The sequence below is a fragment of the Microcebus murinus genome, chromosome 12 (assembly GCF_040939455.1).
Source record: "Microcebus murinus isolate Inina chromosome 12, M.murinus_Inina_mat1.0, whole genome shotgun sequence".
In the NCBI taxonomy this organism is placed as follows: Eukaryota; Metazoa; Chordata; class Mammalia; order Primates; family Cheirogaleidae; genus Microcebus; species Microcebus murinus.
In genome coordinates, this window is record NC_134115.1 from 45,901,054 (window position 1) to 45,927,784 (window position 26,731).

The 26,731-nt window shown below is 41.2% G+C and overlaps 1 protein-coding gene across 1 annotated transcript in view; it reads right to left on the reverse strand.

Moving 5' to 3' along the window:
• Positions 1–1,538: 1,538 nt before the first annotated feature.
• The window catches only part of SLC24A2 (solute carrier family 24 member 2), a 239,776-nt gene continuing 214,583 nt past the window's right edge, over positions 1,539–26,731 (reverse strand). The window contains exons 8-11 of the mRNA XM_012769764.3: positions 24,749–24,889; positions 15,875–15,964; positions 13,296–13,462; positions 1,539–9,176 (exon numbers count right to left, since the gene is read on the reverse strand). Of these exons, the coding sequence (XP_012625218.2) occupies positions 8,927–9,176; positions 13,296–13,462; positions 15,875–15,964; positions 24,749–24,889 (648 nt within the window). The 3' untranslated portion in view covers positions 1,539–8,926. The remainder of the gene's footprint in view (positions 9,177–13,295; positions 13,463–15,874; positions 15,965–24,748; positions 24,890–26,731) is intronic.

The window sequence follows — 26,731 nt, forward strand, 5'->3', positions numbered from 1 at the left end:
GGAGTCAGTGTAGAAAACATTTTCTCTGTTTAAACCACATGCAAAGAACATAAGTATAATAGAATTTATTTTTCCTTTAGTGCTAGCAGCAACTTCATGTAGCTTTTGCTATTCTTATTTTTAATGGCTCTTTGAGTCTGTGGATTGCTTGAAGATGGAAGCTGTTGCTTCTGGAGTTTTTTCAGATTTGAGGTGAAGAAATATCAAGACTAGGTGCAGGGCACATACATGGACCATGCGTGCAGGGTTCAATAGGGCAAATGCCAAGAGAGCCTTCCTCTTCTGCATGGGGAATATCTGCCTTCTGGAGAGAACTTTGGACCATAAAACAGACTCCATAGAGGAACATCACTGGCTCTGGGGTCAGATACCCTTTCTTTAGGGCAAATTGGCCATTTAAGCATAAAATTGATGGAGTTGCTCTATTTCATACCAGTGTTTATATAGATAATTTAGGAACCCAGTTGTGGTTATTTCTAGGCTATTCAGTGCCTCTTAGCCATTATTTAGCTTTCACTCAAATAATATAAAAAGTTGTGATGAAGTGAAACATTAAAGTTTTTAGTTGTGTGGACATCTGTATGTAACAGTCTAACATACTAGGTCAGAAATTGTGTATTTTAGCAGAGGGGGAGAAAAACCACCAATGCATTAATGAAGTCTGCTGTTCTACATGTCCTCCCAAGCAAGGCTAATAATTTAGGCATAAAAATTATTGATAAATTATTTATCTCTATTTGCCATTTTTATAAGGGAACTTCTTAGATCCATTCTACATTTATATAAAAGCTCAAACACATCCTAAATCTCCCAGGTATATGTTTGCTAATTATCCATTTCACTTTCCACATGGGTGACCCTTGTTTTACATTACAAATGGATTCCTGAAAAATGGTTAGTCTATAATTTTAAGAGGAAATATTTTCAATGTAGTGTCAGAATTTGGTATTTAAAGGAACTGTGTAATAAGCTATTTGGAAAATTAAGAATGCTTTTGTGAAATGAATAATTTTTTTATTTTTAAACAGTTTTTATTAAAGTACACATCTAAAATTTATAAGTAGATTAGGATTGCCTAGAACAATAATTGTAGGTAATAAAAAATAGAACAGATAAACTCCAATTTACAACAAACAATACAAAACAGGAATGACTCATGGACTGCTTATTGATTGACTATATTCAGAAGCCCTGAATATATGTATTGTTGGTATTTTATGGCTTTAATCAGGACCATTGTCTCTTATGAAGTACTATAAAGTGCAATATTAAAAAATTAAAAAAACCCAAAAGGCATTCATTGTCCTTCAGTTTTATCCCAATGAAGAATTGGAGATTTGCTTAATTAAATGGCAAGAAATTACCCTTAATTTATGCATGCCATTTCATCCTTAAAAATGATTTTATTCAGGGATTCAGACTTTTCACTTTTTTTTTTGTTTTTGGTGACATGATTTTAAAAAGTAACGTTTTCTTTTGGTTAGCTGAGTGTTTTAGAGAACTATTAGTCCCTAAGGCCTTAGTTACTTACGGATCCATTATGAAGGAATATGCAACCCATTATGTGAGAATGCAGGAGCAAATTCTCATCCTTTTGGTGGACCCTGGCCCATTTTCCTAGGCCAGGACACCAATTGGCAACTTTAAAAAAGTCCTATCCAATCTATCATACAAAGAAGTAAACACACTGCAGTACTGGTTGATAAATGGAGGTCCAACCACTTCCCCCATTTCCTATTTAAAGTAAAAATACTAATTCCTCTTGGTAAAACAGTGCAGATATACATGGGCCCAGCATTGTGGAATGATCTGAGTGCTTTGTGAAGTGTGGGATTATGACCTTGGAAATGGTTTGTGAGCTTGACCTCACCAGGGCCTCCTGATAATGCCACACACCACGCTCATCAATGCCTGTTGGTGTTCCTTGTATTTCAGGCCTACTGGTGCTCTTAAGGTATTTCTGTTACTCTACTCTCTTGGTTGTGAATTCTGTCCACATTTTAGTAGTAATTAGGAGGAATTCCCTCCAAGAAGTAGTGGATTACATAAAACACAAATTGTTAGAGGCAGGGGTTTAGCATTTTTGAATATTCACATTAATGAGGAGTTGGAGAAAACTCCTTGTTAAACTTGCCAAGTAAACTGGAGAGGGTCATGGTGAGTACCTTGTAAGGGAGTAAGTGCTGGGTCCAGCCTGGACGTGAAAATGAAGTGGGATTAGCAATAAACAGAACAAGGCTCAATAAGGCCAAGTGGAGAGTGGCACATAGTCAGCAAGACACCTATGCAAATGCACTGGGGCAAGCTGGGAAACGACCTGGCTTCCTCCAAATGTCTTGGAGGAAAGGTACAATGTGAACTAGCAACGAAGTGAGACTTTTTAAGAGGTAAAAGCAACAGAGGGGTGCATAAAAGTGGGGTGAAACATTAGGTTTGAGGCTGTAATTCAGCACTGTTGAGATATTAATATTACACTTGTGTCATGCTTAGTTATAAGATTCCATCATTTAAGAACAATATAATGCATCTTAAAAGGCTTAGTAGAGAGGAATTATAAAAATTATTAAGAGTGTACATGAAAGGGATCCAGAAATAAAAATATAAAGGTACTTTTGATGAAAATAGGTAAAAGGTCACAGGGGTAAAGAGTTAAGAGTGCCCAGATACAGTTGTTTTCTGCCAAAAAGAAAAACAAAGTAGGTTACACCATCAGCTGGAGGGTCTTGGGTTAGTTTGGAGGGAGGGTTTTTTGGTGCTGATGGTTGTTAAACATTGATCTGGGTTATACCAGGAACATCTATGCTGGGCTCTCTTTCTTAAAAGGACCCTTGTCCTTTGGATTAGGGTGACAGACTGGACAAACTCTCTTACTGGAATTAAATCTTTGGTGGAAGCCTATGCAAACTCATGGCATTCTTTCAGACTTAGGTGTTTATCTGTTTTTAAACAAATTTTATTAGGTTTTCCAGTCTGTTGATCATTTAGTAAAAGGGCTTTGGCTTAGATAATATGGTGCTCCATACAGACCCTCACTACTCATACACTGATTTGAACATAGATATCTACCCCATCATAATTGCAGAGTCATTTTTATCTCTCAAAAACTGGCTGACTTGTGGATTCCATTGTCCTTTGCGGTTCTCTCTCGCTCTTTTAATTTAATGTAATTTTTTTTGAGACAGAGTCTCGCTCTGTTGCCCTGGGTAGAGTGCAGTTGCATCATGGTAGCTCACAGCAACCTCAAACTCCTGGGCTCAAGCGATCCTTTTGCCTCATCCCTCAAGTAGCTGGGACTATAGGTGTCCACCATGACGCCAGGCTAATTTTTCTATTTTTAGTAGAGATGGGGTCTCATTCTTGATCAGGCTGGTCTCGAACTCCTGGCCTCAAACGATCCTCCTGACTCGGCCTCCCAGAGCGCTAGGATCACAGGTGTGAGCCACCTCACCTGGCCATCTCTTGCTCTTTTTATTTATATTTTTAATTTTTTTAAATTTTAGAATATTATGGGGGTACAACGTTTTGGTTACATGTATTGCTTTTGTACAGTTTGAGTCAAAGTTATAAGTGTGCCCTTCACCCAAATAGTGTGCATTGTGCCCGTTCGGTGTGAATTTACCCATTCCACTCATCCCCCTCCTACCTGCTTGATTTCCATTGAGTTTCACTAAAGAAAACTGGCCAGATGGAGGACCCTGCAGAGTCCGGGTGGTTCTGAGCAAGGCTGACTCCACGAGTGTGAGGAAGGCGTGTCTGACGGCAGTGTGCACATTGGTGAAGGGGGGTCTATGTGGAAAACACATTCCTTCCATAGCAAACTTGAGTGTGCCTATGATTTTCACAGACGCCTACATACTCCTGGTGATTACGTACCACAGCCTATGCAGGCTTAAGGCCCCCAATGAAGTGAAAGAAATATTGTGATGGTGTAATAATAAGTAATGGGATTGAACTGGCTATATTTCCTTTATTGCTTCTTGTTTGCTATATATTTAAAAAATATGAAGCTGTGAGGTTCAACAAGAAACACAAAGATGCAGAGGCAAGGAGCTAAACTTAAATACAGACAGCAGAGCAGGGCGTGGTTACCTTTCTTTCCTAAGGCCTTCTTGAGTATTTACAAAAAAATCTTGGACTATAAAAGGGCTCTTGTAATTGGTTAAAATTAGCTTGATATTTGTAACCATTTAAAACTACATAGGAATATATTTCTCTGTGACACTTAACCTTCTGGGAATCCTAGTAAAAGTAAATTAATTATTTCTTTCTTCCCTTTCCTTATTCTTCTATTTATCTCACTAAATCTCTCTTAATAACAAAGCCTGACTTACTAATTGGACAATATTGTTGAGGGGCTGAGGATGTATCTTTTAAAAACATTAACTGAGGCTTTTAAGGAAGACCTGACTTAGTAAGAATAAGCATTAGCTTCTATGCATGCTTTCATGAGACAGTTGATTTATCCAGAAATCACCCTGAGAACAGCTTAAATTCATTTCTTCTGGAACAGACCTGCCACCTAGAGTATGACCACTTGCTTCCTGGAGTAAGAATCTGCCCAGGTGCGAGGAAGCACAGCACCCTCGTGGTCTTCTCTGTGTGGGGGCGTGCGTGTGCATTTGGTAGATGGGGAGAAAAGCACACTGACATGTTCTGAAACGCTTGCATGCAGGCAAGCCATCAGACCCAGGTCAGATCGTCCAATGCAGTGATTTCTGCTGAGCATTTAACATAAATTCCATCTTGTTATTAACTCTCTGTCTGGCCAGCAGCTCTATCAGTTGTCATTTCCTTGGTCAACTTTCTGTTAAGGTGGTCTGGGCATGGGGTGGGAGGGGGTGGCTTCCATTTATAGTTCATCTCCTCTCTTGCTGTTATAGAGGCATTGAAAAGCCAGGAGTTTGCCAACTCTCTCCCTAACCCAGGAATGGATGTACGTTAACATTATCAAATGTCTAATCAGCAAAGCAGCTGTGTTTTGCTGAAAGGGCTCCAAACCACCTGATTCATGTCTTCTCTATGAAATAAATGATAATGGCCTCTGTCAGGTGACACCTGTTAGAAGCCTTACAAAGCATTTTCCCTGAATATGCTTCAGGGACAGCATAAACAGTCCCTGCTTCTTTTTATAATCTTCTGGGCAAGGCTTTAGGACATTCTACCGCATCTGCCACATGGATAAACAGCCCTATCCCTCAGTCCCTGCGCATCCATTCTGCTTCCCTGACCCGCCACGGCCTGGCTCAGCTGAGGTCCCGGGAAGCTGCATCAACACCGTCTAATCTCCGGCTTCAGATCCTCAGGAACTGGTCAGGTTCAGAGGGCAGCTGGAGATGGCGTGGGCATTCTCAGATGCAATTTAGAAGTTTCTATTTGGGAACTGTCAGTTTGAGCCAAGTCGCTCTGCTGTCCTGGGGTTCCCAGGAGGGACAAGGGGAGGTGACAGCAAGCAAGACCTGCTTGGTTTGCTGTGGGTAAATAGAACTGTTTGGGTGTAAATCATTTATTTTAGTTTGAGCAGTAAAATGTTGTCTCTTGAATTTTTGATATTATTTTATACCCTGCTCCAAGGACGCAAAGAGAGTACCTGCAGTCTAAATTTTGAAAATATATTTTCTGTTGTGTATTCTTTGCCTCCACATCAGTATTAGGGATATGGCTGGCCATTTCCTTAAGGCTATAAATCTGTATTCTTAGGGAGGGAAAATATGGGTGCATATGTGTGTGTCTGTATGTATACGTGCACAGAACAAAACAACCTTGTGAGATCAGGAAGAACTGTTCCCTTTGGTTTGTGTGCATGACCTTCCTTTTCCTTGACTTCGTCCAAACTTGATGCACCCTGCTTTGGAATCCTGAATGTGGTTGGGTCAGAGGGTGACGATGTAAGTCATACTGTATGTGTACATATAGATCTGGTATAAAGATATATATATATATATTTATATTTATATATGTATATACACAGGCATGCAGGAAGGGGGTTAGAGATGGCCTACTCTGGAACCCATGATGTGGAAAATTCTTTCTTATAATTATGTGAATGATTTGAATGCTTTTAAGACTCATTGTTGCCTTCTACACACTTCTCTCTGAATTTACCGTAGCCCAAGACATGACCACATACTCACAGACACATAAATGAAAGGAAAGCAGGGGCAAGCAGTGGAGGACGCTTGTATCCCATTCAGTGAGGGAACAAGGTTGATGCAGGTTATGTGCAGTGCATATCACTGAGGTGAGAACTGGGCCTGGGAATGTTGTCTTCTCAAATGCAACTTTTCATTAAGGACCACAACACTCCCTGTGAAGTGGAGCTCCCAGGCAAGTACAGTGCTCCAGGCTGCCTGGGTCAGTCCTCACTGTGAGCTGGGAATGAACGGGAAGGTGTGAGGAAGCAGGGGAGGACCAGAAAGTGTTGGAATAAGAAGCGGGTAGCACGGCACCTCCCTCAACCTTGATCCTTTTACATGGTCTATCTGCAGTTGAGTCAAAGTCACCTATTTAAACCTCTTTTTGAACAACAAACCAGTCAATCTAGAATTCACCCAATAACCAACTTTGCTCCCCTTCAAGCAATACACTGGGTAAACAACCAGAGATTTTTAAACTAAAAGTTCACTTCCTTATTCTCTTTCACTGTAAGGAACCAGCACAAATTCTTGCCTCGATACAAAGTCTTGCCCTTGGTTAAAGGGATGCAGGTTTCTTTCACACATCTGAAAACCCAGCTTTGCAAGTGGGGGAGACTTGACAGCTAGCCTTTTAGGTGGCAGCCATCTTGCTTTCTTGTTTTCCCGGGGGGTCTCCAATTTGAAGTGCTTTTTGCTTGTGGGCGAAGAGCAATGATGGGCATTGCCCATTATTGCCATGCTCTGTGGAGGGAGCTGAGGTTTAGTGGAGGAAATACTGAGCTGGAGTTGTCAGGTTACCTTTCCTCTTGCTCAGCTGTGAGTTTGGCATCCTGCCTCCCTATGTTGAGAGGTATGTGCTCACAAGGAAACCACAGCAGGTACCAGTGACAGAGTAGACTGGAGGGAAGAACACATTCGGTGAAGTCCCCCACATGTGATGTGTGCCAGCTTAGACATAGGATGGGTGCAGAATGATGGGCCATCCTCTAATCACTTTTTCAATTGATATTAAGGAAAGCATGACTTGGGGAAATGGAAAAAGTGCTCTACATACTTTTTCATCAGTTCAGTTTGCCTGTCCCCCCCCCCCCCACTGCTGGTTTTATTTTCCACTGACATAGACCTGAGATCATACAAGGTGTCGAACAGAACTTGGGGGCACTGAATGAATGAAATGAAAATATCCCATGTTATGCTGAGCAAAATCAGGAAAAATTAAAAACATTAAAGTGACTGGCTTGAAACCAGCGTAAAGAAGCTGTCAAGTATAGTCTTTACTGAACTCTGAAAGCTAGCCAGAGTCCCAGATGGGGTCTTGATGGAAGAAGAGATACAGGTGTTGCATGGGCTTTAACCAGACCCTCGTGCTGCCACGACCTGACACAGGACTCAGAAACCTTCCTGGGTGTGCTGAGTGTGCAAATGCCTTTCCAAACATCTCTAAGCTGCCTCAATCCAAGCAGGATTGGTCAGAGTTAATTTAGTTCTATTGGGAACAGTGCTTTCTTCAGACCCTCAAGCCGTTTGGGACCACACTGGAAAAACGCTTTAAAGAACTATGCTCTTACATTCCCATGAAGTGGCAAGTCCTACTGAGCTGGATGGTATTTCTTATCACACATCTAGGCTCTCTTGGCAGGCATTTCGACTATATTTATGTCCTTAGCATCAAAATATGCCTAAATGACAATCACAGCTGAAGTCACCCCTCTTCTTTTGATGAGAATGGGACATGCGTTGAAAAAAAAAATAGGTTTAGTTTATATAGTCTTGCTGTCCTAGAAAAGCACTAATTTGGTTTGTAGTCATATTTTCTACGTGCATGCTGGGACAATATAAGATAAAACAAAACAAAACCAAAAATCCAACCCTGGTTACCTCCCTCCCCCCAAAAACGATTTCCACCCAGTCTGGATTTTACCTCTGTTTGTTCTAAGTAACCCTGTGAGTTTCAGCCAGTGTACCCCAGTGGAGGTGAACACATAGCCTTCCCTCTTAGGCTTGTGGGAGTGTTTTGGGGGGCTCAACTCAGGGCCCTTAAATACCCCTCCCACCAAGCCCTCTGCCCTGCAAACTATTTCATTAAACTGTCCACCTCACCAAAGCAGGATCTCAGTAAGTTCAAGGTAGGTTGAAGGTCACAGCAATTCTACCTTTGTCTACTGATTCTATTATTAATAGTTTCACCTCTTGTGCTTAAGAGGTAAAGCCCAGACTGAAGGTTGATGCCCCACTTCAAATAGGTACTATAAATATACTAGAGCTATCCCTGAAAAGATGCATTTGTACTTATATATATTATATTAATATATATGGTTATATATATATATATAATTTCTCTTTCTTTGTGTTTATATACAGGTATATATTAATCTATAGTAAGGAAGCAGAGGTATAGTACAGGAACAAGCAGGGTTTGTGTGTTCATGTGCGTGTATTTATAATATGTATATGTTATACGTATATAGAGAGCCTCCGTCCTTGTTTTCGTCGTTACAGCGAGTGTACCTCCGACCAGCGAGGAGTACCTGTCAGCGGTGAGTGGGCAGAAGCCCCGTAGTGACGGTTCTCTTTGTCTCTTAGGCGAAGTCATTTCCGTAGGCAAGGATGGAAGCAGCCTGCGAAGAGAGTGGGCCCAGTGTGACTCCATCCCTCCTCCAGTCGGCCAAGGAGGGACACGTGGCCTCCAGGGCTGTGTGTCAGCTGCCTCTGCTCAAAAGCGCTCAAGGAGCCCGGAGCCCAGAGCGGGGAGGGACCATCCCTGCTGTTGGTTCAAGATATGGCTTTTCCTGCTAGATGGAGACAGGGCACATAAGGATTCTGTCTTCTAGGAGGACGCTGACCACCAGGAACACGAAGTAGAGGCCGAACATGATGAAGCCCAGCACTTTGTTCATCCGCCATTTGCAGAGGGCGATGGAGAGGATGACGAAGAGCAGCATGATGAAGAGGAGCACGATGGCACAGAAGAGGCCGTTGCTGCTGACAGTCACCGGCTGGAATTTGCGGATGATGGTGTACAGGAGCCAGGGCAGCGGGAGCCTGCGGGGCAGAAGCAGGGCGGGGTGGGCAGACCAGGCAGCAGTGAGACGCGGGGAAGAAGGCACCTGGTCCTACCTTAGTTTCTTAGGAGTCAGCTCTGAGAAGGTTCACTATGGCCCAGGCATAGGAAATTTTCGGCCCAGGAAATCACATATGGAAGGAAAGTGAACCTTAGAAACCTTTGTCTGTGTCCTCACCAAATTAGGGAAAACCAACAATTTGCTCTACAGTTGGATGCTATCAAAGACATGACTGCCACAGGTGGTTTCTGAATTTGATCTGCAATTATTTGATCTGCAATTAGTTTCTGAATTTGATCTGTTTCCTCCCTAGTTGAGATCAAAATGTTGATTTCAGCCCTAAAAAAAGTGAGCTGCAGGATTTGTACAGGGTGATGGGTGGAGAAGACAAATGGAGAGAAGGTACAGAAATGAGTGGTGAAAATGGAACAAATTATTTTTTTAAATGGCGAAGAGAATAACAATGCCTTAGTTAACCATCTAAAAGCAAGTGAAATTAAATGAGGTTAGTGGGGATCGTGGTATAATATAGCAGCCTAAAGTTTATTCTGGAAAAGATGTTGACAATCTTTTGATTCAAAAAATGATCTTCTTAAAAGATTTGAAGAAGACAGTTATCTTCCATTTTTTATTTTCTAAAAACGTTATCTACTTTTATACCCATTCTCTCCCTTTTCATTTGACTTTTAAAATATGATGCCAACTTTTGTTTCCTATCCAGAGTGGTGATTCCGAAAGACATCAGGGAAGCTAGTTGCCAGGTATACCAAAGGAGTCGACTAGAACTCTGTGGGAGAGGAACGTGGCTCAAAACGCACAGCTCAAGGGGTGTGGGCATCTCCCAGGGGCTGGCAAAATGGAGCCAGTTCTACCCACTGATTCTAATGAATCTAATAATTCTAATGCCTAGAGAGACCTGGACCCAGCTGGCTAAGCCTTTCACATGGCAGTGGCCAAGAGAGGCCCACTCTTGGCCTGGTCTCAGAGTGTGGAAGAGGAGGTGCTCTTTTGAAATATTAATTTCTCCAGAGGAAAAGCAAATAGCTTGTGAGAGAAATAATGAGGGTGAAAGGGGCAGTGAGGTTACTCATTTGTCTTCTCTGCTGGAGAGAGTGCATGGAAGACAGAAGCCACTCATTACACATCTTTGAAATCCCAGGGCCTGGTATATGTTAACCTGGGCCAACCGGAAGTGATTGATGTGACTGCCTTGTGGCGGTCAGTACAGGAACTTTGCCAACCAGAGCCTGGCAGGGAGGTGCTTGCATTAAGCGGGCATTGTGGGGAGGTGTTCTACCCAGACAGCCCTGGAACAGGTGTAATTCCAGTTCTCAGCAGGAGGGGGCAGCCCTAGCATCCTGAGGTCAGCAATGAAAAGTCAGAAGAGGAAAGGGGAGGGCCAGAGAGTGAGGGTGGTACAAAAATGAAAACCTTTGATGGGGACTTGTCCTAGGGAAGTCTTCTTTCATCTCTTACAAAGAAAAAGACCCCAACCCATTTTATTCTTAGTGAACTAGACACACACACAAACACACATACACACATCTGGTGAAGTTGAGGTTGATAGCACTACAAATAATTTGCAAAAACCCTTTGGGGAAAAACATGACATTTTTCATAACTTTTGATCTATCAATTCTATTGTCAGGGATCAAATATAAGAAAATAATTTTAAACGCAGGTATAACTATTCAGAGAAATTACTTTGATGTTATTTTGGATAGTAAAAAATGGGGGATCTCTAATAATCTCTAACAATAGGGAACTAAATAAATAGCAGATAAGTCAATGTAATGTTATATAGCTATTTTAAAATACAAGCTTATAATGATAAAGGAAAATACTCATAATTCTAAACTTAAATGAAGGACATACAAAAATAGTAATGCAATTTTAATTATGTAAAATACACAGGAAGTAAAAAAGGGTAGTGAATTATTATTGATATTTGTGCATTATATATATATTTTTTAAATCTCTGAGTATATGTCAATCATGTAAGCAAAAAGAAAATGCTGGCAAGGCTATCAAGAAACTTTTACACACAATATATTGCTAATGATGTCACTTAATATATTGCCAATAACATTGTAAATTGGCAAAAACTCTTGGAAAGAACCTTTTGGAAAAGAAATATACAAAATACATCAATAGCCATTAAAATGTTCAATATATTTAATCCATTAACACTGCTTGAAGGAATTTATCTTAACAAATTAAAAGAGGAAGTTTTTCTGCATAAAGGTGTTCATCAAAGCATCCATAATAGCAGAAAATTGAAAAAAATAAAAAGTTCCTATTACATGATAATAGTTAAACTGAAAAGCAACAAGAGGGAATGTTTGAGGCCATAAAATGTTAGTTATAAGAGCTTTGAAGAATCTCAGAAAAATGGTTGATATGATTTACGAATAGATACCTCTTTGTGCCAGGCATATATGGCTTTAAAATAAAATGGAAAAATAAAAACCTTCCAAGAGGACAAAACTGAATATTTCACTAAGAAAACTTTGTGAAATATTTGGAAGAGAACATACAAAAATAAATAATTTCTGGGTAGTACCATTAGTGGTGATTTTTTTTAAAACTTTCATTTGGGGTGTGTGTGTATATAATCTAAGAACAATGAACAACAAAAAAAGCATTTGGTAATTACCTATAATATTTATTCTTTAGAAACATGACAAATATGTCTAACTGAACACATGTAATCTTTCTCAACTTGTAGGATATTTTCTTTTTATATTATAGAACGTGTTTTTTTCCTTTTTACAAGAGATGAACCAAGAAAACTACTATAAATGTGTGGACAGCAAAACTGAGAAACACTGTTTATAAGAGGGACAACTTCCTTTAAAACATATAGCTTTTAAGGCATCCATCCATCCATCCATTCATCCATCCATCCATCCATCCATTAATTCCACAAACATTTGTCAAGCCACTACCAATGAATGGCAATGGACGAGGCTTTGGTCAGTTCCTGGTCTTGGGGAGTTCAGAATCTAGGGGGCAGACATGACCATGACAAGAGTAAGATGTACAGAGAGTGTACAGGAGAAGAGCCTCCAAGTCAGGACCAGGGGAATCATGGAAGTCAGGATTTGAGCTGACACTGGAAGGATAAACCAGACAGTTTGCAGTTGACAGCACTATCTCTTTGTTCAAGTTCCAGCTACCTCCTTCAGCTTTCTTATCTGAAAAATAGGGATAATACACACCTCACAAGGTTGTTGTGTGGCTTAAACAGATAAAAATGTATGCACAGTGTACATGGTAGACACTGTATGAATAATAATAAATATTAATATATATTTGGTAAGGAAAAGGTGTAAGAGAGAACAATATTCAAGATGTTCAGTGGGAAAGTCGATGCATTTTAGTGGGGTTTTCAAACTTAAGTGTCAAGAGCCCAGTTCTTCTGGGAAAATAAAGATATCATCCCATGTCTTATTTTCTCAGGGGGCTGCCATTTGGGGTTATTTGTCAGATTACTTTTACTTTTCACAAGTTAAATGAAACAATATAGATAACAGTGCCCCTTCCCAACTGGATTCACTTTCGTGATTATTCATATCGAGAACTCTAGTTTGCTTAACTGTAAGAACAGATCTCATGTTCTACTAGAATATCTTCATCGGCACAGATAAACACATGATCATGCCAAGACTGCCAGCGTTTTCCAAGGAAGGAGACAGGATATTTGTGCTGGGCCTATGTTTGTTCCGATCTGCCTTAAAATCCAAATCCCACGTTAGCTTCGTGGGGACTTTAATTAAAACATGGAAAAATATATTGTGACGCCATCAGAGTATCTAGTTCCGCCTGGATGTTGTTATATAAGTGAAATTCTTTTAGTGTTTCCTAAAACATCCATTTTTGTATGTAAGTATGTGTTCCTGTCTGTCCAGGGGTGACAAATTCTTCATTAAGTTCTCCAAAAATCAGAGGAGAATTGGGGAAACCTAATAGTACTGTCAGTTTTTACTTCTATTGGTCAGTTTTGGGCTTAAGATCCTGGTCATGTCTTTTCAGCTTCTAAGAAGATAAGGACAGTGATGGAGTTGGCATGCATCTTTATAGAACTATCTCTACTCACCCTACAGTGATGTCAAAAATGTTGCTTCCAACAGAGCTGGACACGGCCATGTCCCCTAGCCCCTTCCGGGCCACTATGACGCTGGTGATCAGATCAGGGATGGAGGTCCCAGCAGCCAAGATGGTCAGACCCATAATCTCCTCACTAATGCCAATTGTCTCCCCAACCTAAAGGCCAGAACGGGGATAAACATATGAGTGTTTGAAATTACAAAATCATTAAAACCACACAAATGTCAATGCAACTTACTTTTCATGAGTTTCTATTCTGTGCTCTGTGAAGTGCTGAGGTCATAAAGACAAATAAGCCACAATCATAGCTAACAGAGGAGTTTACACTTTTATGTATTCAGACCCAAGAAATCAGGAATTTAATAAACCATCTCAATCTGAAGTTAAAAAGCTAGAGAGGGCTAGAGGGCAGCCTCTGTATAGTGCTTTCTAAGACTGAGCCCGGGGAGCCGCAGGATTGGAGTTAGAAAGCTAACTGGCCATTGAACCCAGGGGCCAGCCCCTGGCAGGGGCACCCACACCTGCAGCAGATATGCCCTTCGGTTTACCACCAAATTTAAGGACTGACACCCAGTGTCCCCATTTTTCCTCAATATCTCTTGGTGTCTGTAACACACTTTTAAATATTTGTAGATTCTACCATTTCACAAAGAACTTGATTTTGGGTATTTTGGGGTTTGGTCATATGAGACTGTAAATCAGCAAGGCAACTGTGGCGAAGCAAAAGTTAGGGAATCTGAGGACTTGGGACCAATTTCTGGCTCTGGAATTTATTAAGTTCTTGACTTACTGCTGACTGGACTGGCTGTACAATGTCTCTGATCCTCGATTCCTCATCCACAGAGTGGGGATAATAGTACCTACTTTACAAGGTACTTCTTAGGACTAAGTGGTAATTTGTGGAAAGATTCTTTGTAAATAGTACATCATTATTGAAAAGCAAGGTGGGGGCAGCTGTTATTTAACACATTTTCTTTTGGTCTTTGCCCTTTAAGACTGATGAGTTCTATTTTGAAGTGTTGGTCTAGCCTCAGATGGAAGCTCCTCCATTCTCTTGAGCAATTTGTTTGTCTTCTTGGGACTTTTAAAAACTTTATGTACTTTGCTGGAGTTGATGAGCTGTGGTTCTGAAAACCTTCAAGATAGTGCTTTCCATCTGGTTTCCAATAGGCTACTTGATGGTGTCCAGTGTTTTAAAAAAATTTAAAGGGCTGAAATAGCATATAAGGACAAGGCTTTTTAGAGAATAGAATACACTCACTTCTAAATTGCTTTTTAAAACATTTTATAAGTAATGGGTTGGTTCTTTTCATTTTTAAATGGTGTTTCTTAAAGAACAAAAGTTTTAATTTTGATGAAATCTAGTTTATCCATTTTTTTTTCTTTTATGGATCATCCTTTTCTATTATATCAAAGAATAACTCTTTACCTGACCTATGGTCATGTATATTTTCTATGTTTTCTTTTAAAAGTTTGCTAAGTTTTAGCTCTTACATTTAGAATCATGATCCACTTTGAGTTAGTTTTTGAGTATAGTATGAGGTAAGGATCTAAGTTTATTTATTTTGGCATATGGAAATCCAATTATTCCAGCACCATTTGTTGAAAAGTCTATCCACATATGTTCTCTTGGTATATATTTCCTCATTTCAAATTGCTATATTTTATTTATGTTAACAAGTATAATAATTTTAGGACTATATTAAACAAAGGATACAAGTGGGAAGTTTGGAATTTATGTAGTATATAATAAAGATTAAAAGCATGAGTTTTGGAGTTGCAACATCCTGGGTTAGAATCTCAGTCTACCACTTAGTACCTATGTGATCTTGGGTGATCTTAAAGATTTAAAGCTTAAAGTTTAGAGCTTTAAACTTTATCTGTAAACTGTGGCTAATAACAGGCCCTCCCTCATAGAATTTGAACCTATGTGTAGGTTACTGTCAAGAGTTTAAAGACAAAGAGATGTGAATTGCACGGCATGTAGTACACACTCAATCACCAATGGTTACCACTATCATCTTTGAAAATGTGAAACCTTGGTTTTCAATAACAATTACTGATAGTGTATTCTTGTGATAGGCGCTATGACTCGTATTGAGTTGAAATGGATAATAATGAAATACATCATCATTTTTATAAACTGAAGCTCAAGGAAGAGGCCAATTTGTCTCCAGGTCTTTTCCTAAGCTCTAGTTTTGAAAGGCTGGTGACACCGTGAGATGAGTGGCTGCCGAAGATAAAGCAGCCTGAGCCAGGCACAACCCCTAACACTCTTCCCAGGCCAGAGCTGGCCGGGCTTCAGGCTGCAGAGACAAGAAACAGTAAGGCTTTTCCTCCTCCACGTGGCTGTTTGGGGACTATGATTTAGTTCCATGCTATATTGAAAGGACTGGAGACTTGGGAAAGTTAAGTGGAGTAAATTCCTTTAGTCCTGGGATGTGCAACTTGTCCGTGTCACACCCAATATTGTCGTGACAATTTTAGAAAGCAAACACATTGATTAACCACTTGGCAACCAAGATCAAAGAAAAACCAGGCAGACGGATGCCATTATTGAAGTCTTACCTGGTGCGCCCACCAGACCATCAAGTAAGAGAATATTGCAATCCAGGTGATGGAGCCAAAGAACGTGATGGGAAAAAACTTCCTCGATGACTGAAAGACAACCAGGAAGAGGTGAGAGTGTCAGTGTTATCAATGGAGGTGGACCCGATAGTTCAAACTAAAGCCATCAATGCAGCTATTTCTCCTGCATTTCTTGCATCTTGGTAAGATTAGCAATCAAAAGGACCTACCCACTCCTGATCAAGCTGGGACAGTAAGATTCTGTTCTGGAAATGTGAAATTGGTGGGAGCTGAATGATCACAATTCTGGGTTTTGAGCTGGAAGTCTCTCGAAGAGAATGTCTGGTAGTTCCTGCTGCTACATGGTCAGGTTCCGTCAGCTCCTGTTCTTTTTAAGCCCCGATTTCTCAGTCTTTCCTTCAAATCTATTAACTACCCCATATTCTCTTTATGTGTTCTTCTCCCTTTTCTTTCTTTTGCTCTCAAGTCTGTCAGAATCAGTTTCTACTGCTTGCAAACCATGTATTCTAATAATCCACATGCCAGAAAACCTTTGGGTTTCATTACACTGAACAAGAAATGGGAGGGATCAATAGCTTTAAAAATAGATTGGCTTATCTTATAATCCCATGAATTATCAGGAAAGCCACACAGCTTCCACAGGTTCCTGATGACAGCCGGTCTCCAGGACATTTGAGCCACACAGGCTGACTGGAGTAGACAGAGGCAGAGATGCCCAACTGCGCTGGTCTCCCCCAGGGTGGCAGATCAGACACTGCTCTTGGGAATGTCTTCTCTCCTGTTCTCCACCCCGAACTATATCACGTTCATTTCTGCTTCTAGCACTAGACATTGTGCAACAGCAAGCTTACAAGGTGAGCACTTTCAAAGTTTCCTAGGAACATCGGCCAAAAAACAGACACAAAATTCAGTGTTCCTTATCCGACCCCACTAAAGGGAAATCCGGGCGTGCAGTGTAGTTGTGTTCTGTTGATGCCCCGTGGTGAAAATTGGGGTCCTTTAAAACATGCTCAGACAGCAGAATGCTGTCAGAGAGCCTCTCACCTATTATTGCCAAACACTTTCTATTTTAAAGCTTTCGAGTTGAGAAACAATCCCACTTTTTGCTTTGATAATGTCATCCAATTTTGTCCCAAGAAATGAATCTTAGAGTTGACTTGGATGAAAGCAATCTCAATTGTCTGAAGGGCTGACCTTGGGCAGTCACGTAGAACACTTTCTGCCTTGGGTTTTGAGAGCTTCATTAAAAGGAAAAGATAAACTTGTACATAGTAATCTTTTGAATATCTATAATGGTGAACATAGTCTCTATCGCTCCAAACCAGACTTATATTCTCTTTACTAATTTCAAGTTTTCAATACATATTTTCATTATCATTCACATGGTTCTCTTAAACTTCACGGTAACCTTTTCTCTGTTTAAATGAATGCCTTTTTTTTGGGCTATTCATTAGCTGGGATGTCTGGAAGACCAAGCAAGCTTGATTAAATTGGGGGAGGGCATCACGTCACAGTGAGTAGCCAAAACCTTACTTTCAAATCTCAAATGCTTCCCTGACCCCTTTCTTTTCTTTTCTCTTTCCTTCGTTCCTTCCGACAGGTCTCACTCTGTCATTTCGTCAACCTCAAACTTCTGGGCTCAAGCAATCCTTCTACTTCAGTCTCCTAGTAGCTGGAACTACAAGTGTGCACCACCATGGCCAGCTAATTTTTCTATCTTTTATAGAGATGGGGTCTCTTGCTTAGGCTGGTCTCCAACCCCTGGCCTCAAGCAATCCTCCTGCTTCGGCCTCCTAGAGTGCTAGGATTACAGACGTGATCGCTGTGACTGGCCCTCTTCCTTTTCTTAGAAGGAAAATATTTTGGACAAGGACTCAGACCTCCCAGGGACTTGAGCACTTTAATGCTAATGGAAAACAACGATCAGTTTTTCCAAGTGGGGATTATGATCTTCACTTTTGAAAGCAAATTTCTTTAGAGCTGGGAGTTCAGCTGGATTCTGGAGACTAGATTCCTTAAGCCAGTGTTAAGAGATCAAGTTTTTGCTTTAAGGTATCTCCATATTGCTTTCCACAGAGGTTGCACTAGTTTGCAGTCCCACCAGCAGTGTATGAATGTTCCTATCTCTCCACATCCACGCCAACATCTATTGTTTTGGGACTTTTGGATAAAAGCCATTCTCACTGGAAACAACCCAAGTGCCCATCAATACATGAGTGGATTAATAAAATGTGGTATATGTATACCATGGAGTACTATTCAGCTATAAGAAACAACGGTGATATAGCACCTCTTGTATTTTTCTGGATAGAGCTGGAGCCCATTCTACTAAGTGAACTATCCCAAGAATGGAAAAACAAGCACCACATGTACTCACCAGCAACTTGGCATTAACTGATCAACACCTAAGTGCACATAAAGGAATAACATTTATCGGGTGTAGGCAGATGGGAGGAGGAGGAGGGGATGGGTATATACACACATAATGAGTGCGATGCTCACCATGTGGGGGATGGTCACGCTTGAAGCTCTAACTCCAGGGGGGAGGGGGCATGGGCAATATACATAACCTTAACATTTGTACCCCCATAATATGCTGAAATAATAATAATAAAAAAGAGAGATCAAGTTTTCCCCGGCAAGGCACTTAGCTGATTAGAATTCCCATCCTCTTCCTCTGGTCACAAGTCACTGTTTCAGGATCCTAAGTGTGATGAGGGCTTCATCCCCCACAGTGTGTTCTGTTTGCAGGGAGGAGAGGGCTCCTTTTGCCATGTGGGGCAGCACATGTGATCTGAGCAGCAACCAGTGCTTGATTCTGAGCACTGTGTGAGGGGAATGGAGGCTTTCTGCAGACTTTCAGGTGTGGCGTATGTACTGGATGTCCCGGGAGAGTCCTCTTTCCATACACTGCTCGCTTTCCAGGTTAGCTCATTTCCTAAATATGTAATTATTTTATTTTTGTTCCTTTGCATGTATATTCATTGAGATAACTTCACAAGTCAGAATCAAATCATTTGAACATATATATATATATATATTTTTATCATCACTGAATTATAGAACATTCTCTGCTAAAAGGTAGACAGCAAGGAATCAGACTAAGGATTTAAAGGAACTAAATTTAAATCAACATATTTATGGAAACCTCTCTAATTCAATATTAGATGATCATGATTCTTAATCGAGAAGCCAATTAGTAATGAATGGATATTGAAACATACCTCATGTTGCATTAGAGGTGCATTGGGAAAAAAAGGCTAAAGATAAATTATTTTGTGAATATTCAGAGTCTTCATCATAAACTAGGGGTAGGTGAAGGCTGGGTAGTTACTCTATATCCAGATATTGAACCTGAAATAAAATCCAAACCTAGGTCTGCCCGACTGCATAGCATGTGCTTCTAACATCTAGGTTATACTGATGCTTTTCTGAAGAAAAATAGGGCCAACAAGACTCAAAATATACCCCGCCATAGACATAATGATCATCATCCAAATACTAAGCTCTACTTGGAATGTTAGAAAATAAAAAAAGCATTGGGGAAGTGGAGACTAGCGTTCCGGCTGCATGGCCATCTGCCTCGCCCAACCTCCCAGACTGTTCCTGCTTCGGAAGTAGCAACTCTTCGTGCATCGGAAGTTTGGCCAAGTGTTTCCCAACCGTCAAACCACCTAACGATTTCCATTCTCACAACCCAGGTAATTCCTTCTTCTCTCATTTTTTTCTGGATCATTCCCCATATTTGGACTCCATGGTGTCATTCCAGACATCACTGCCCAGTAACACCTTCATAGGTTTTTAGTTGCCAGTGTCATGGGAAGGAGGAAAATGGCCCTTGAAGCCAAGGTCTAACATGTCAATTTATGGTTAGCACTGGTGGTTCTTCCTGACATCTGCCTGGCTAGGCCTCATACTAATTAGCAAATAAGCAAATCGTGTCCATGTGCTGGCCATTTTGTTCCCAATGTAATGGTTTACTTATATAATTCACAGCTAATGTTCCCATTAGAAGCTTTTAGTACATCAGAATGATATTGACTTGGCTTGAAAAAAAGTTACTGGACATTAACAGGTTGCACAAATTGGCCGTATCCTTACTGAATTAAATCCAACAAATATTCACCGAGCATCTGCTCCGTGCAGGGTTCTGGAGTATACATATTTAACAAAGTTCTCCCGAACCATCCTATTAAAGATTGAAAGAGTGGTCTCTGGATTAACATGACTGATATTGAAATCTTTGCCCATGAATTACGAGCAATGTGCCCTTAGACAAATAATTTAATCTCTGTAAGCCTTGGTTTCTTCATCTATAAAATGGGAGAAATAACAATATCCAATTGTTCTCAGGATTTCATGTACATAAAATGTCTAGCAAAAAGTGCCTGGCACACAACAAGTGCTTAGATAATAACTGTAGTTGTTACTAGACAATACAATCATCGCATGGTATCCATGGGGAATTGTTTCCAGGACACCCCCTCCTTGGATACCAAAATCTGCGGATGCACAAGTCCCTTACATAAAATGACATAATATTTGCATTTAGCCTATGTACATCCTCCTGTATACTTTAAATAATCTTTTGAGTATTTATAATACCTAATAAAATGTAAATGCTGTGTAAATCATTGTTGTATTGTTTTTATTTGCATTTTAATTATAATATTGTTATTTTTTATTGCTTTTTTCCTCCTGAATATATTTGATCTGTGGTTGATTGAATGCAGAACTTGCAGATACTTGTTTTAGCTTTAAGAGATGAGGAAACTGATACTCAGGGAGGTGAAGGTGACCATGGAGACCTGGCCTCTAGTCTTGGCTTTGCCTCTTACTAGCTGGGTGTGCTTGGACAAGGCACTAAACCTCTCTGGGTCTCAACCACTCCATCTTCGCTAGAACTGTGCCTGGCACATAACAGACTCTCAATAAATACTCAGTGAATGAACGAATGATGACATTGCAAACACCTATTTGGGCTCTCAGTTCCTTCCTAGTTCTAATGGGGCATGTTTTTGTATGTCAGTAGAGAGAAGACTTATTGGGTCTTTATTTTGTTTACTGTCTCCAATTTTCGTCAAAGACATGTTCCTCATTAAGGTTTACATTTTAGTTCTTTTACTTTTGAAACAAAGCCATTAATTTAAGACAACTATAAACATGAAGCCCTTATTAATTATCTGAGCTGAAAATATGCATGATTCAACAAACACTGTCATATCATTTGCATATAAATGAACTGGAAACAAAAACAAGTGGGAGTACTATTTACTCTGAAACTAGGAAGTACACATTAAAAAATCATGTTTTCCTTGTAATATTTGTCAAGGTTTGGTATATTCATCTCCATGGGTAGGTAATTCAAAATGTACTGAAGAGACAGAGCTGCCAGGGAATAAGGAGAAGCAAATATCTACAGTTAATCATTTTCTTCTCTCTCTTTTTTCTCCCTGTATATTTTCTCAAGAGGCTGTTATGAAAGTACATGAGATTTATGGCAGATTGCAAAAATGGCCACAAGACTTCACTGCTCCTCCCAGCAAGAGGTGAGGTCTAGGCTGGGTGTGGTGGCTCATGCCTGTAATCCTAGCACTCCAGGAGGCTGAGGTGGGAGGATTGCTTGAGGTCAGGAGTTCGAGACCAGCCTGAGCAAGAGTGAGACCCCATCTCTACTAAAAATAGAAACATTATCTGGCTGTGGTGGTGTGCACCTGTAGTCCCAGCTACTCAGGAGGCTGAGGCAGGAGGATCGCTTGAACCCAGGAGTTTGAGGTTGCTGTAATGCCATGGCACTCTAGCCTGGGCAACAGAGTGAGACTCTGCCTCAAAAAAAAATAAATAAATAAAAAAGAAGTATGTCTATTTCCCCACCTTTTGCATCTGGGCTGGCCTTATGACTTGCTTTGACCAATAGAATGTGGTGGAAGTGTGCAAATTCCAAATTAGATCTCAAGAGGTCTGTGTAGCTTTCATTCTTGCTGCTCTTGGCACTTTGCCGTTATGTGAGGAAGTCCAGGCTAGCCTGCCTAAGGATGACCAGGTGGAGCAGAGACAAGCTGTTCCAGCTGAGACGCCCCTACACCAGCCAGCCCCCAGCCATGTAAGTGAGTCCCACTGAGCCCAGCCCAAATTGCAAATTCACAGAATTATGGGTGAAAAAATGCTTCTTGTTTTAAGACACTAAGTTGAGGAGGTGTGTTATATAGCAAAATACAATTGATACAAGATCAAATCTAATGAAAATCTTCTCACTACACATGATCACTTATTGGCTTTTGTATCAGCTGGTACTTTTTTTTCATTTAGCATATTGTATATGCAGAGGATGCCCATAGAATTTATCTTTATATTTATCCCAGTATGCTTTGGGAGGATTCTGGGCAAACTGGGACATATGGTCACCTTAAATGTGCAATACCTTGTTTATGATCATCTCTTTATGAACGCTGTCCTTAATCACAGAATGGCATGGCTGGTGTGGAGTCTAGAGATCTTCCAACCTTTTATTCCCAGAGAAGGAAAAATGGGGCCCAGAGTTGAGATGTGCCTTTCCTAAGGTTGCACAGCTCATAAATGTTAGGGGGAAGCCCCCTGCAGTCCATGTGGTAGAATGAAAATGTTCTGGAATCATGAGACATGGGTTCAAGTCCAGCTCCTCTCACAAATACAGCTGTGCAATCTTGCTCTGCAGTTATATGTGGGCATGGCTTGTTTCCTCTACTAAACTTAGGGCTCCTTAATGATAGAAATTGCGAATTTTGTGTCTTTACATCTCTTTAAGGCCCCAAGCCCAGTGCTTGGCATATAATAGGTGTTCAATAAATATTTGCTGAGGACGTTTCAAAACAACCAAATGTTCTTCGTGAGAGTCTCACTTCTGATTGGAACAGCATGTAGTATACTTAGAAAAAGACAGGAAAAACTCCAGTCCATCCCAGGGCTGGCCCTTGGAGGCATGGTGAGGGAAAGCCCCACTGCCCACCCTGGCCCATGTCACAGGGGCTGGTTCTCATGGGTGCACGGCACAGGGAGTGACAAGTCAACGGCATTACAGAAGAGAGCATTGCGTCCAACTCCATCTTTTTGCTCTGTGCTCCCCGGGATTGTAGATTCAGCCAGAGCAGTTGTCATGATCCAGGCAACTTAACTACTTCCTTGGTTGATTTCTGTTTGTTTTGCAGGAGTTGCTGGTTGGGAGCCTTTGATCTTCTCTCACAGCTTCTTTGACCTTTGAGCTCAGACTCCCAAGAGGAAGAACACTTTGCCAGCCCTTGCTCTAAGAGGCCATCCCAACCCTGAGAGCCCAGGGCCTTGAGTTGCTGGCATCTTCCTCCCATTCCTGCACATCTCCCTGACTGCCCAGTGGTTGTGTGCTGGCATCCTCCTATCAGCCAATCAGCCCCCTCTACTCCAGGCCACTAGGACTAGGACTTCTGCAGGGATTTAGACAACCACATCTGTCTCACTGATTCCCCTCACTTAGGTCAAACAAAAGCACTGGGCTAACAGCAGAGCAACAGAGAGAGAGAGAGAGAGAGAGAGAGAGAGAGAGAGGGAGAGAGAGAGAGGGAGAGAGAGAGAGGGAGAGAGAGAGAGGGAGAGAGAGAGAGGGAGAGAGAGAGAGAATGAGTGCAAGCGAGTGCATGTGAGTCAGCACATCTCAGAAATGTCAATGTGATATGAGCAAAAAAAGAGAAAAAAAAATCAAATACATCTAGGTATTTGGTTGTAGGTATTCAGGAAGCCAGGACTTTGCATAGAGCAGATGTTCTGCAATTGTATCTTGAATAAAGAAGCCTAAATATTGTTTTAAGTGAGCCACACCAATTATATGCATCCTTTTCCAGGAAACCTCTGGAGTTGGGAGTCCTTACACAAGGGAGTCCTTGCCTGGTGTCTACTTGACTAGACATGGCTCTCCACCAGGCTGTATTATTTATAGGCCATGCTAATGGGATGGGATTTTTCTTCTGTCTTTTTGAAATGAGAAAAGTAGGACCATCATGGGACTCTTGAAGACTCATAAAATTATACTGGATGTTACCATAGTATTCTTCTACTCCAAATGCTTTTAGAAATAACTTTTTCAGATTTCTACCTTCCGGCATCATAAAATATGAGAAGCCCAAGAGCATATGTTTACACAGACCTGGGTCTGAATCTCAGCTTTGTCTTCAAGGAAGCGATCAGGTATAAATTAGTTAACTTCTTTGTGCCTAAATTTCTTTCTACTTATGTCAATAATATACATATTCCTACCCTAGATGTTTCCTGAGATTCCACAATATGGGTTATTGTGGGCCAGTAACTCAAGGCCCTGGGCTCTCGGGGTTGGGAGGGACTCTTAGAGCAAGGGCTGGCCAACGGGACAGAATGAAATGGTGGTGGTTTCACATCACTAAGTTTTGCAGTTGTTATGCAGATTTGATAGCCTGAACAATCACTGTGATTGTGTCTCTGTCCAGAGAAATTTTAGGCATATATAAGAAGACACAAGATGTGTATAACCATATACAGCATTTGAACTTGTACAGATCCGAACCCTAATGTTATGTGTGTTTTAAATTTCTAAGCCATATTCACTTTTATTTTTGTCTTGTTTTCACTACACATGTTATTGCCATAATCATTCAAATGTGGTATTAATACTGGAATTTTAGATTACAAATCTCTTAAGAATAAGTATTATATTACTAACTATATAGTGTCATATTAAATATGCCTCTATGAGGAAAAAATAAAGAAGACACAAGAATCCATTTCACTTTCCCCTTTCCTTTTAGCATAAATCAAAGCACACTTGTGTTCCATGCTTTTTACAGGGAACCTATTAAAAAATGCCTTACTCACAGGTTTGCGAACGTCTGGTAAGGTGATCCAGAGAGGAAAGACTATGGGAAGAACGATCAGAAATGTGACTTGCTTGCGGGTGTTGGCAGGCCAGGCCAGGCTGAGAGGCTGGTCGTCTTCATCGTCAGCTGTCTCTGTGGTCTGTTGTAAAAAAAAGAGAGAAAAAATAAACAAACAAAGAAGAGGCTAATGAACATAGGCCCAAACAGCAAGAGCACAGGGCAAGGGAGGGAAGCTCCAGATCTCATTAGGAGTTTTCCCCGGAGTTGTCCAAGCCGCTTCCTACACGTGTTTTTTAGGTTTGTAAAGGAACCCCATCTGCCACAGTCTGAGTGCCAGGAACAAACAGTAAGTTGCCCAGCCGTGAGAATTTAAGAATTTTCTTTTCTCTCCTTGAACAGTCTTTGGCTTCTCATGTTCATCAACTGACTGTTTAACTCCAGTGGGCTCTGGCTACGATTCGTGAACTTTTTATGAGAAACTGTATCTGCAGAGCCAAAGACCTGATGACCACCATTCCCCCTTCTTCCCTCCTCCTTGAGGACAAAGCCACGGGATTCGAATCCTTGGGAAGGAAAACACTGATACACTTATAAAAATTTTTTTTGTTTTGTTGAGCACTGATTTTCAGCAGGCAAACGAAGGTAACCACAGAAACAATGCAGTAATAATACTTCTACTGGCCCTGGAATAGTTAAGCTCATAGATTTTTTTTTTTTTGTGGTCATGAGTTTTTAATCTGCTTAACCACCCCGTTGAAGCAAGGATTCAAAACCATTTTACTTGCAGCCAAAGACTTCTACGCAAACATATGCCTCGATCCTCAGAGAAACGGAAGGCAGCAGTCGAGCAAGGCACTGAACCTGCACAGGGCCGCAGAGCCAGGTGGAAACTTCAGAGTTCCTGACTTGGCAGGGAGCAGGCAGCGTTTTCTTTGCCAGCCACCGGAGTCAGCAGCTTGTGAAGTCCCAGAGCTCGAAGAGACGGAAGGCGGATCTGGGCCCGGCAGGATGACCGTTAGCTTGTCAGATGGGCCCTCGGAGCTTCCAAAACAGCACTGTAGACACCATCACTCACTTCCTTCCCCGCTTGTTTAAAAATGAAAAGTGCAGCCGAGGACCACGCATCAAATCTAAAAATATCAACAGGAACTTTTCCACCGATGCTTCCTTTTGAGACATATAAATAACTTCAGAAAGCTCCTGCCCCTGTGGCTCTTGCTTCTAGCATCGCATACTTTTCCAGCAGTAGCACTGAGTCCTCCAGAGCCTATGGCCCTAAGGAGGTGGCAGGTGGGGCGAGGGGGCAGGTGGGGCAGGCTCAAGACAGTTGGCCTTGGGGGTGTAGGGCTCAATGGAGGTCCCAGCTGGGTGTGAGACCCAACTCAGAGCAGTGCTGTGTTTTGTTTACTTATTGGGCAGTTCCTAGGTACTGCCAAACGGATTTGCAGCTGTCTACACAATCACCTACACTTCGACTCTTTCCAGGAGTTAAAATTACAAAAACGAAAAGGAATGTTAAGTCATATTGAGGAAGGTTAGTAATAATAACAGGTTCTTTTGCTTTGAGTATATGTCCTTGGCAGTAGGTAAGAGAGTTTATCAACAGCAAATCTGAGGGGATTAGGTAATAAGTCAGAATTAGGAAGCTGGCATAGTTTAGTTTGGGTGCCTATATCATCATTCAATACACATCTCATGCGCTCTATCCCTTTGCTCTGCAATTCACGTGCTTTTCCGTCCTCAGCTTTCTTTACTCCAGCCTGAGGCTCCTGTCACTGGTGGAAGCTGGGGTGTGCTGGCTCTGGTCCCTCTTCCAAGCCACTTCCATATCCTCTGAGTAGAAGTAGCAGATGCAGAGAATATCATTCCCCATTGGGCTTGCCAGCCTCCCAAGGTGTCAGCTGGCTGCCTGAGTAATCTCTGTGTCATGGGGCCAATGAGGATTAAGGAGATAGGTGCATTTTCCTCTTTGTTGCCCCCA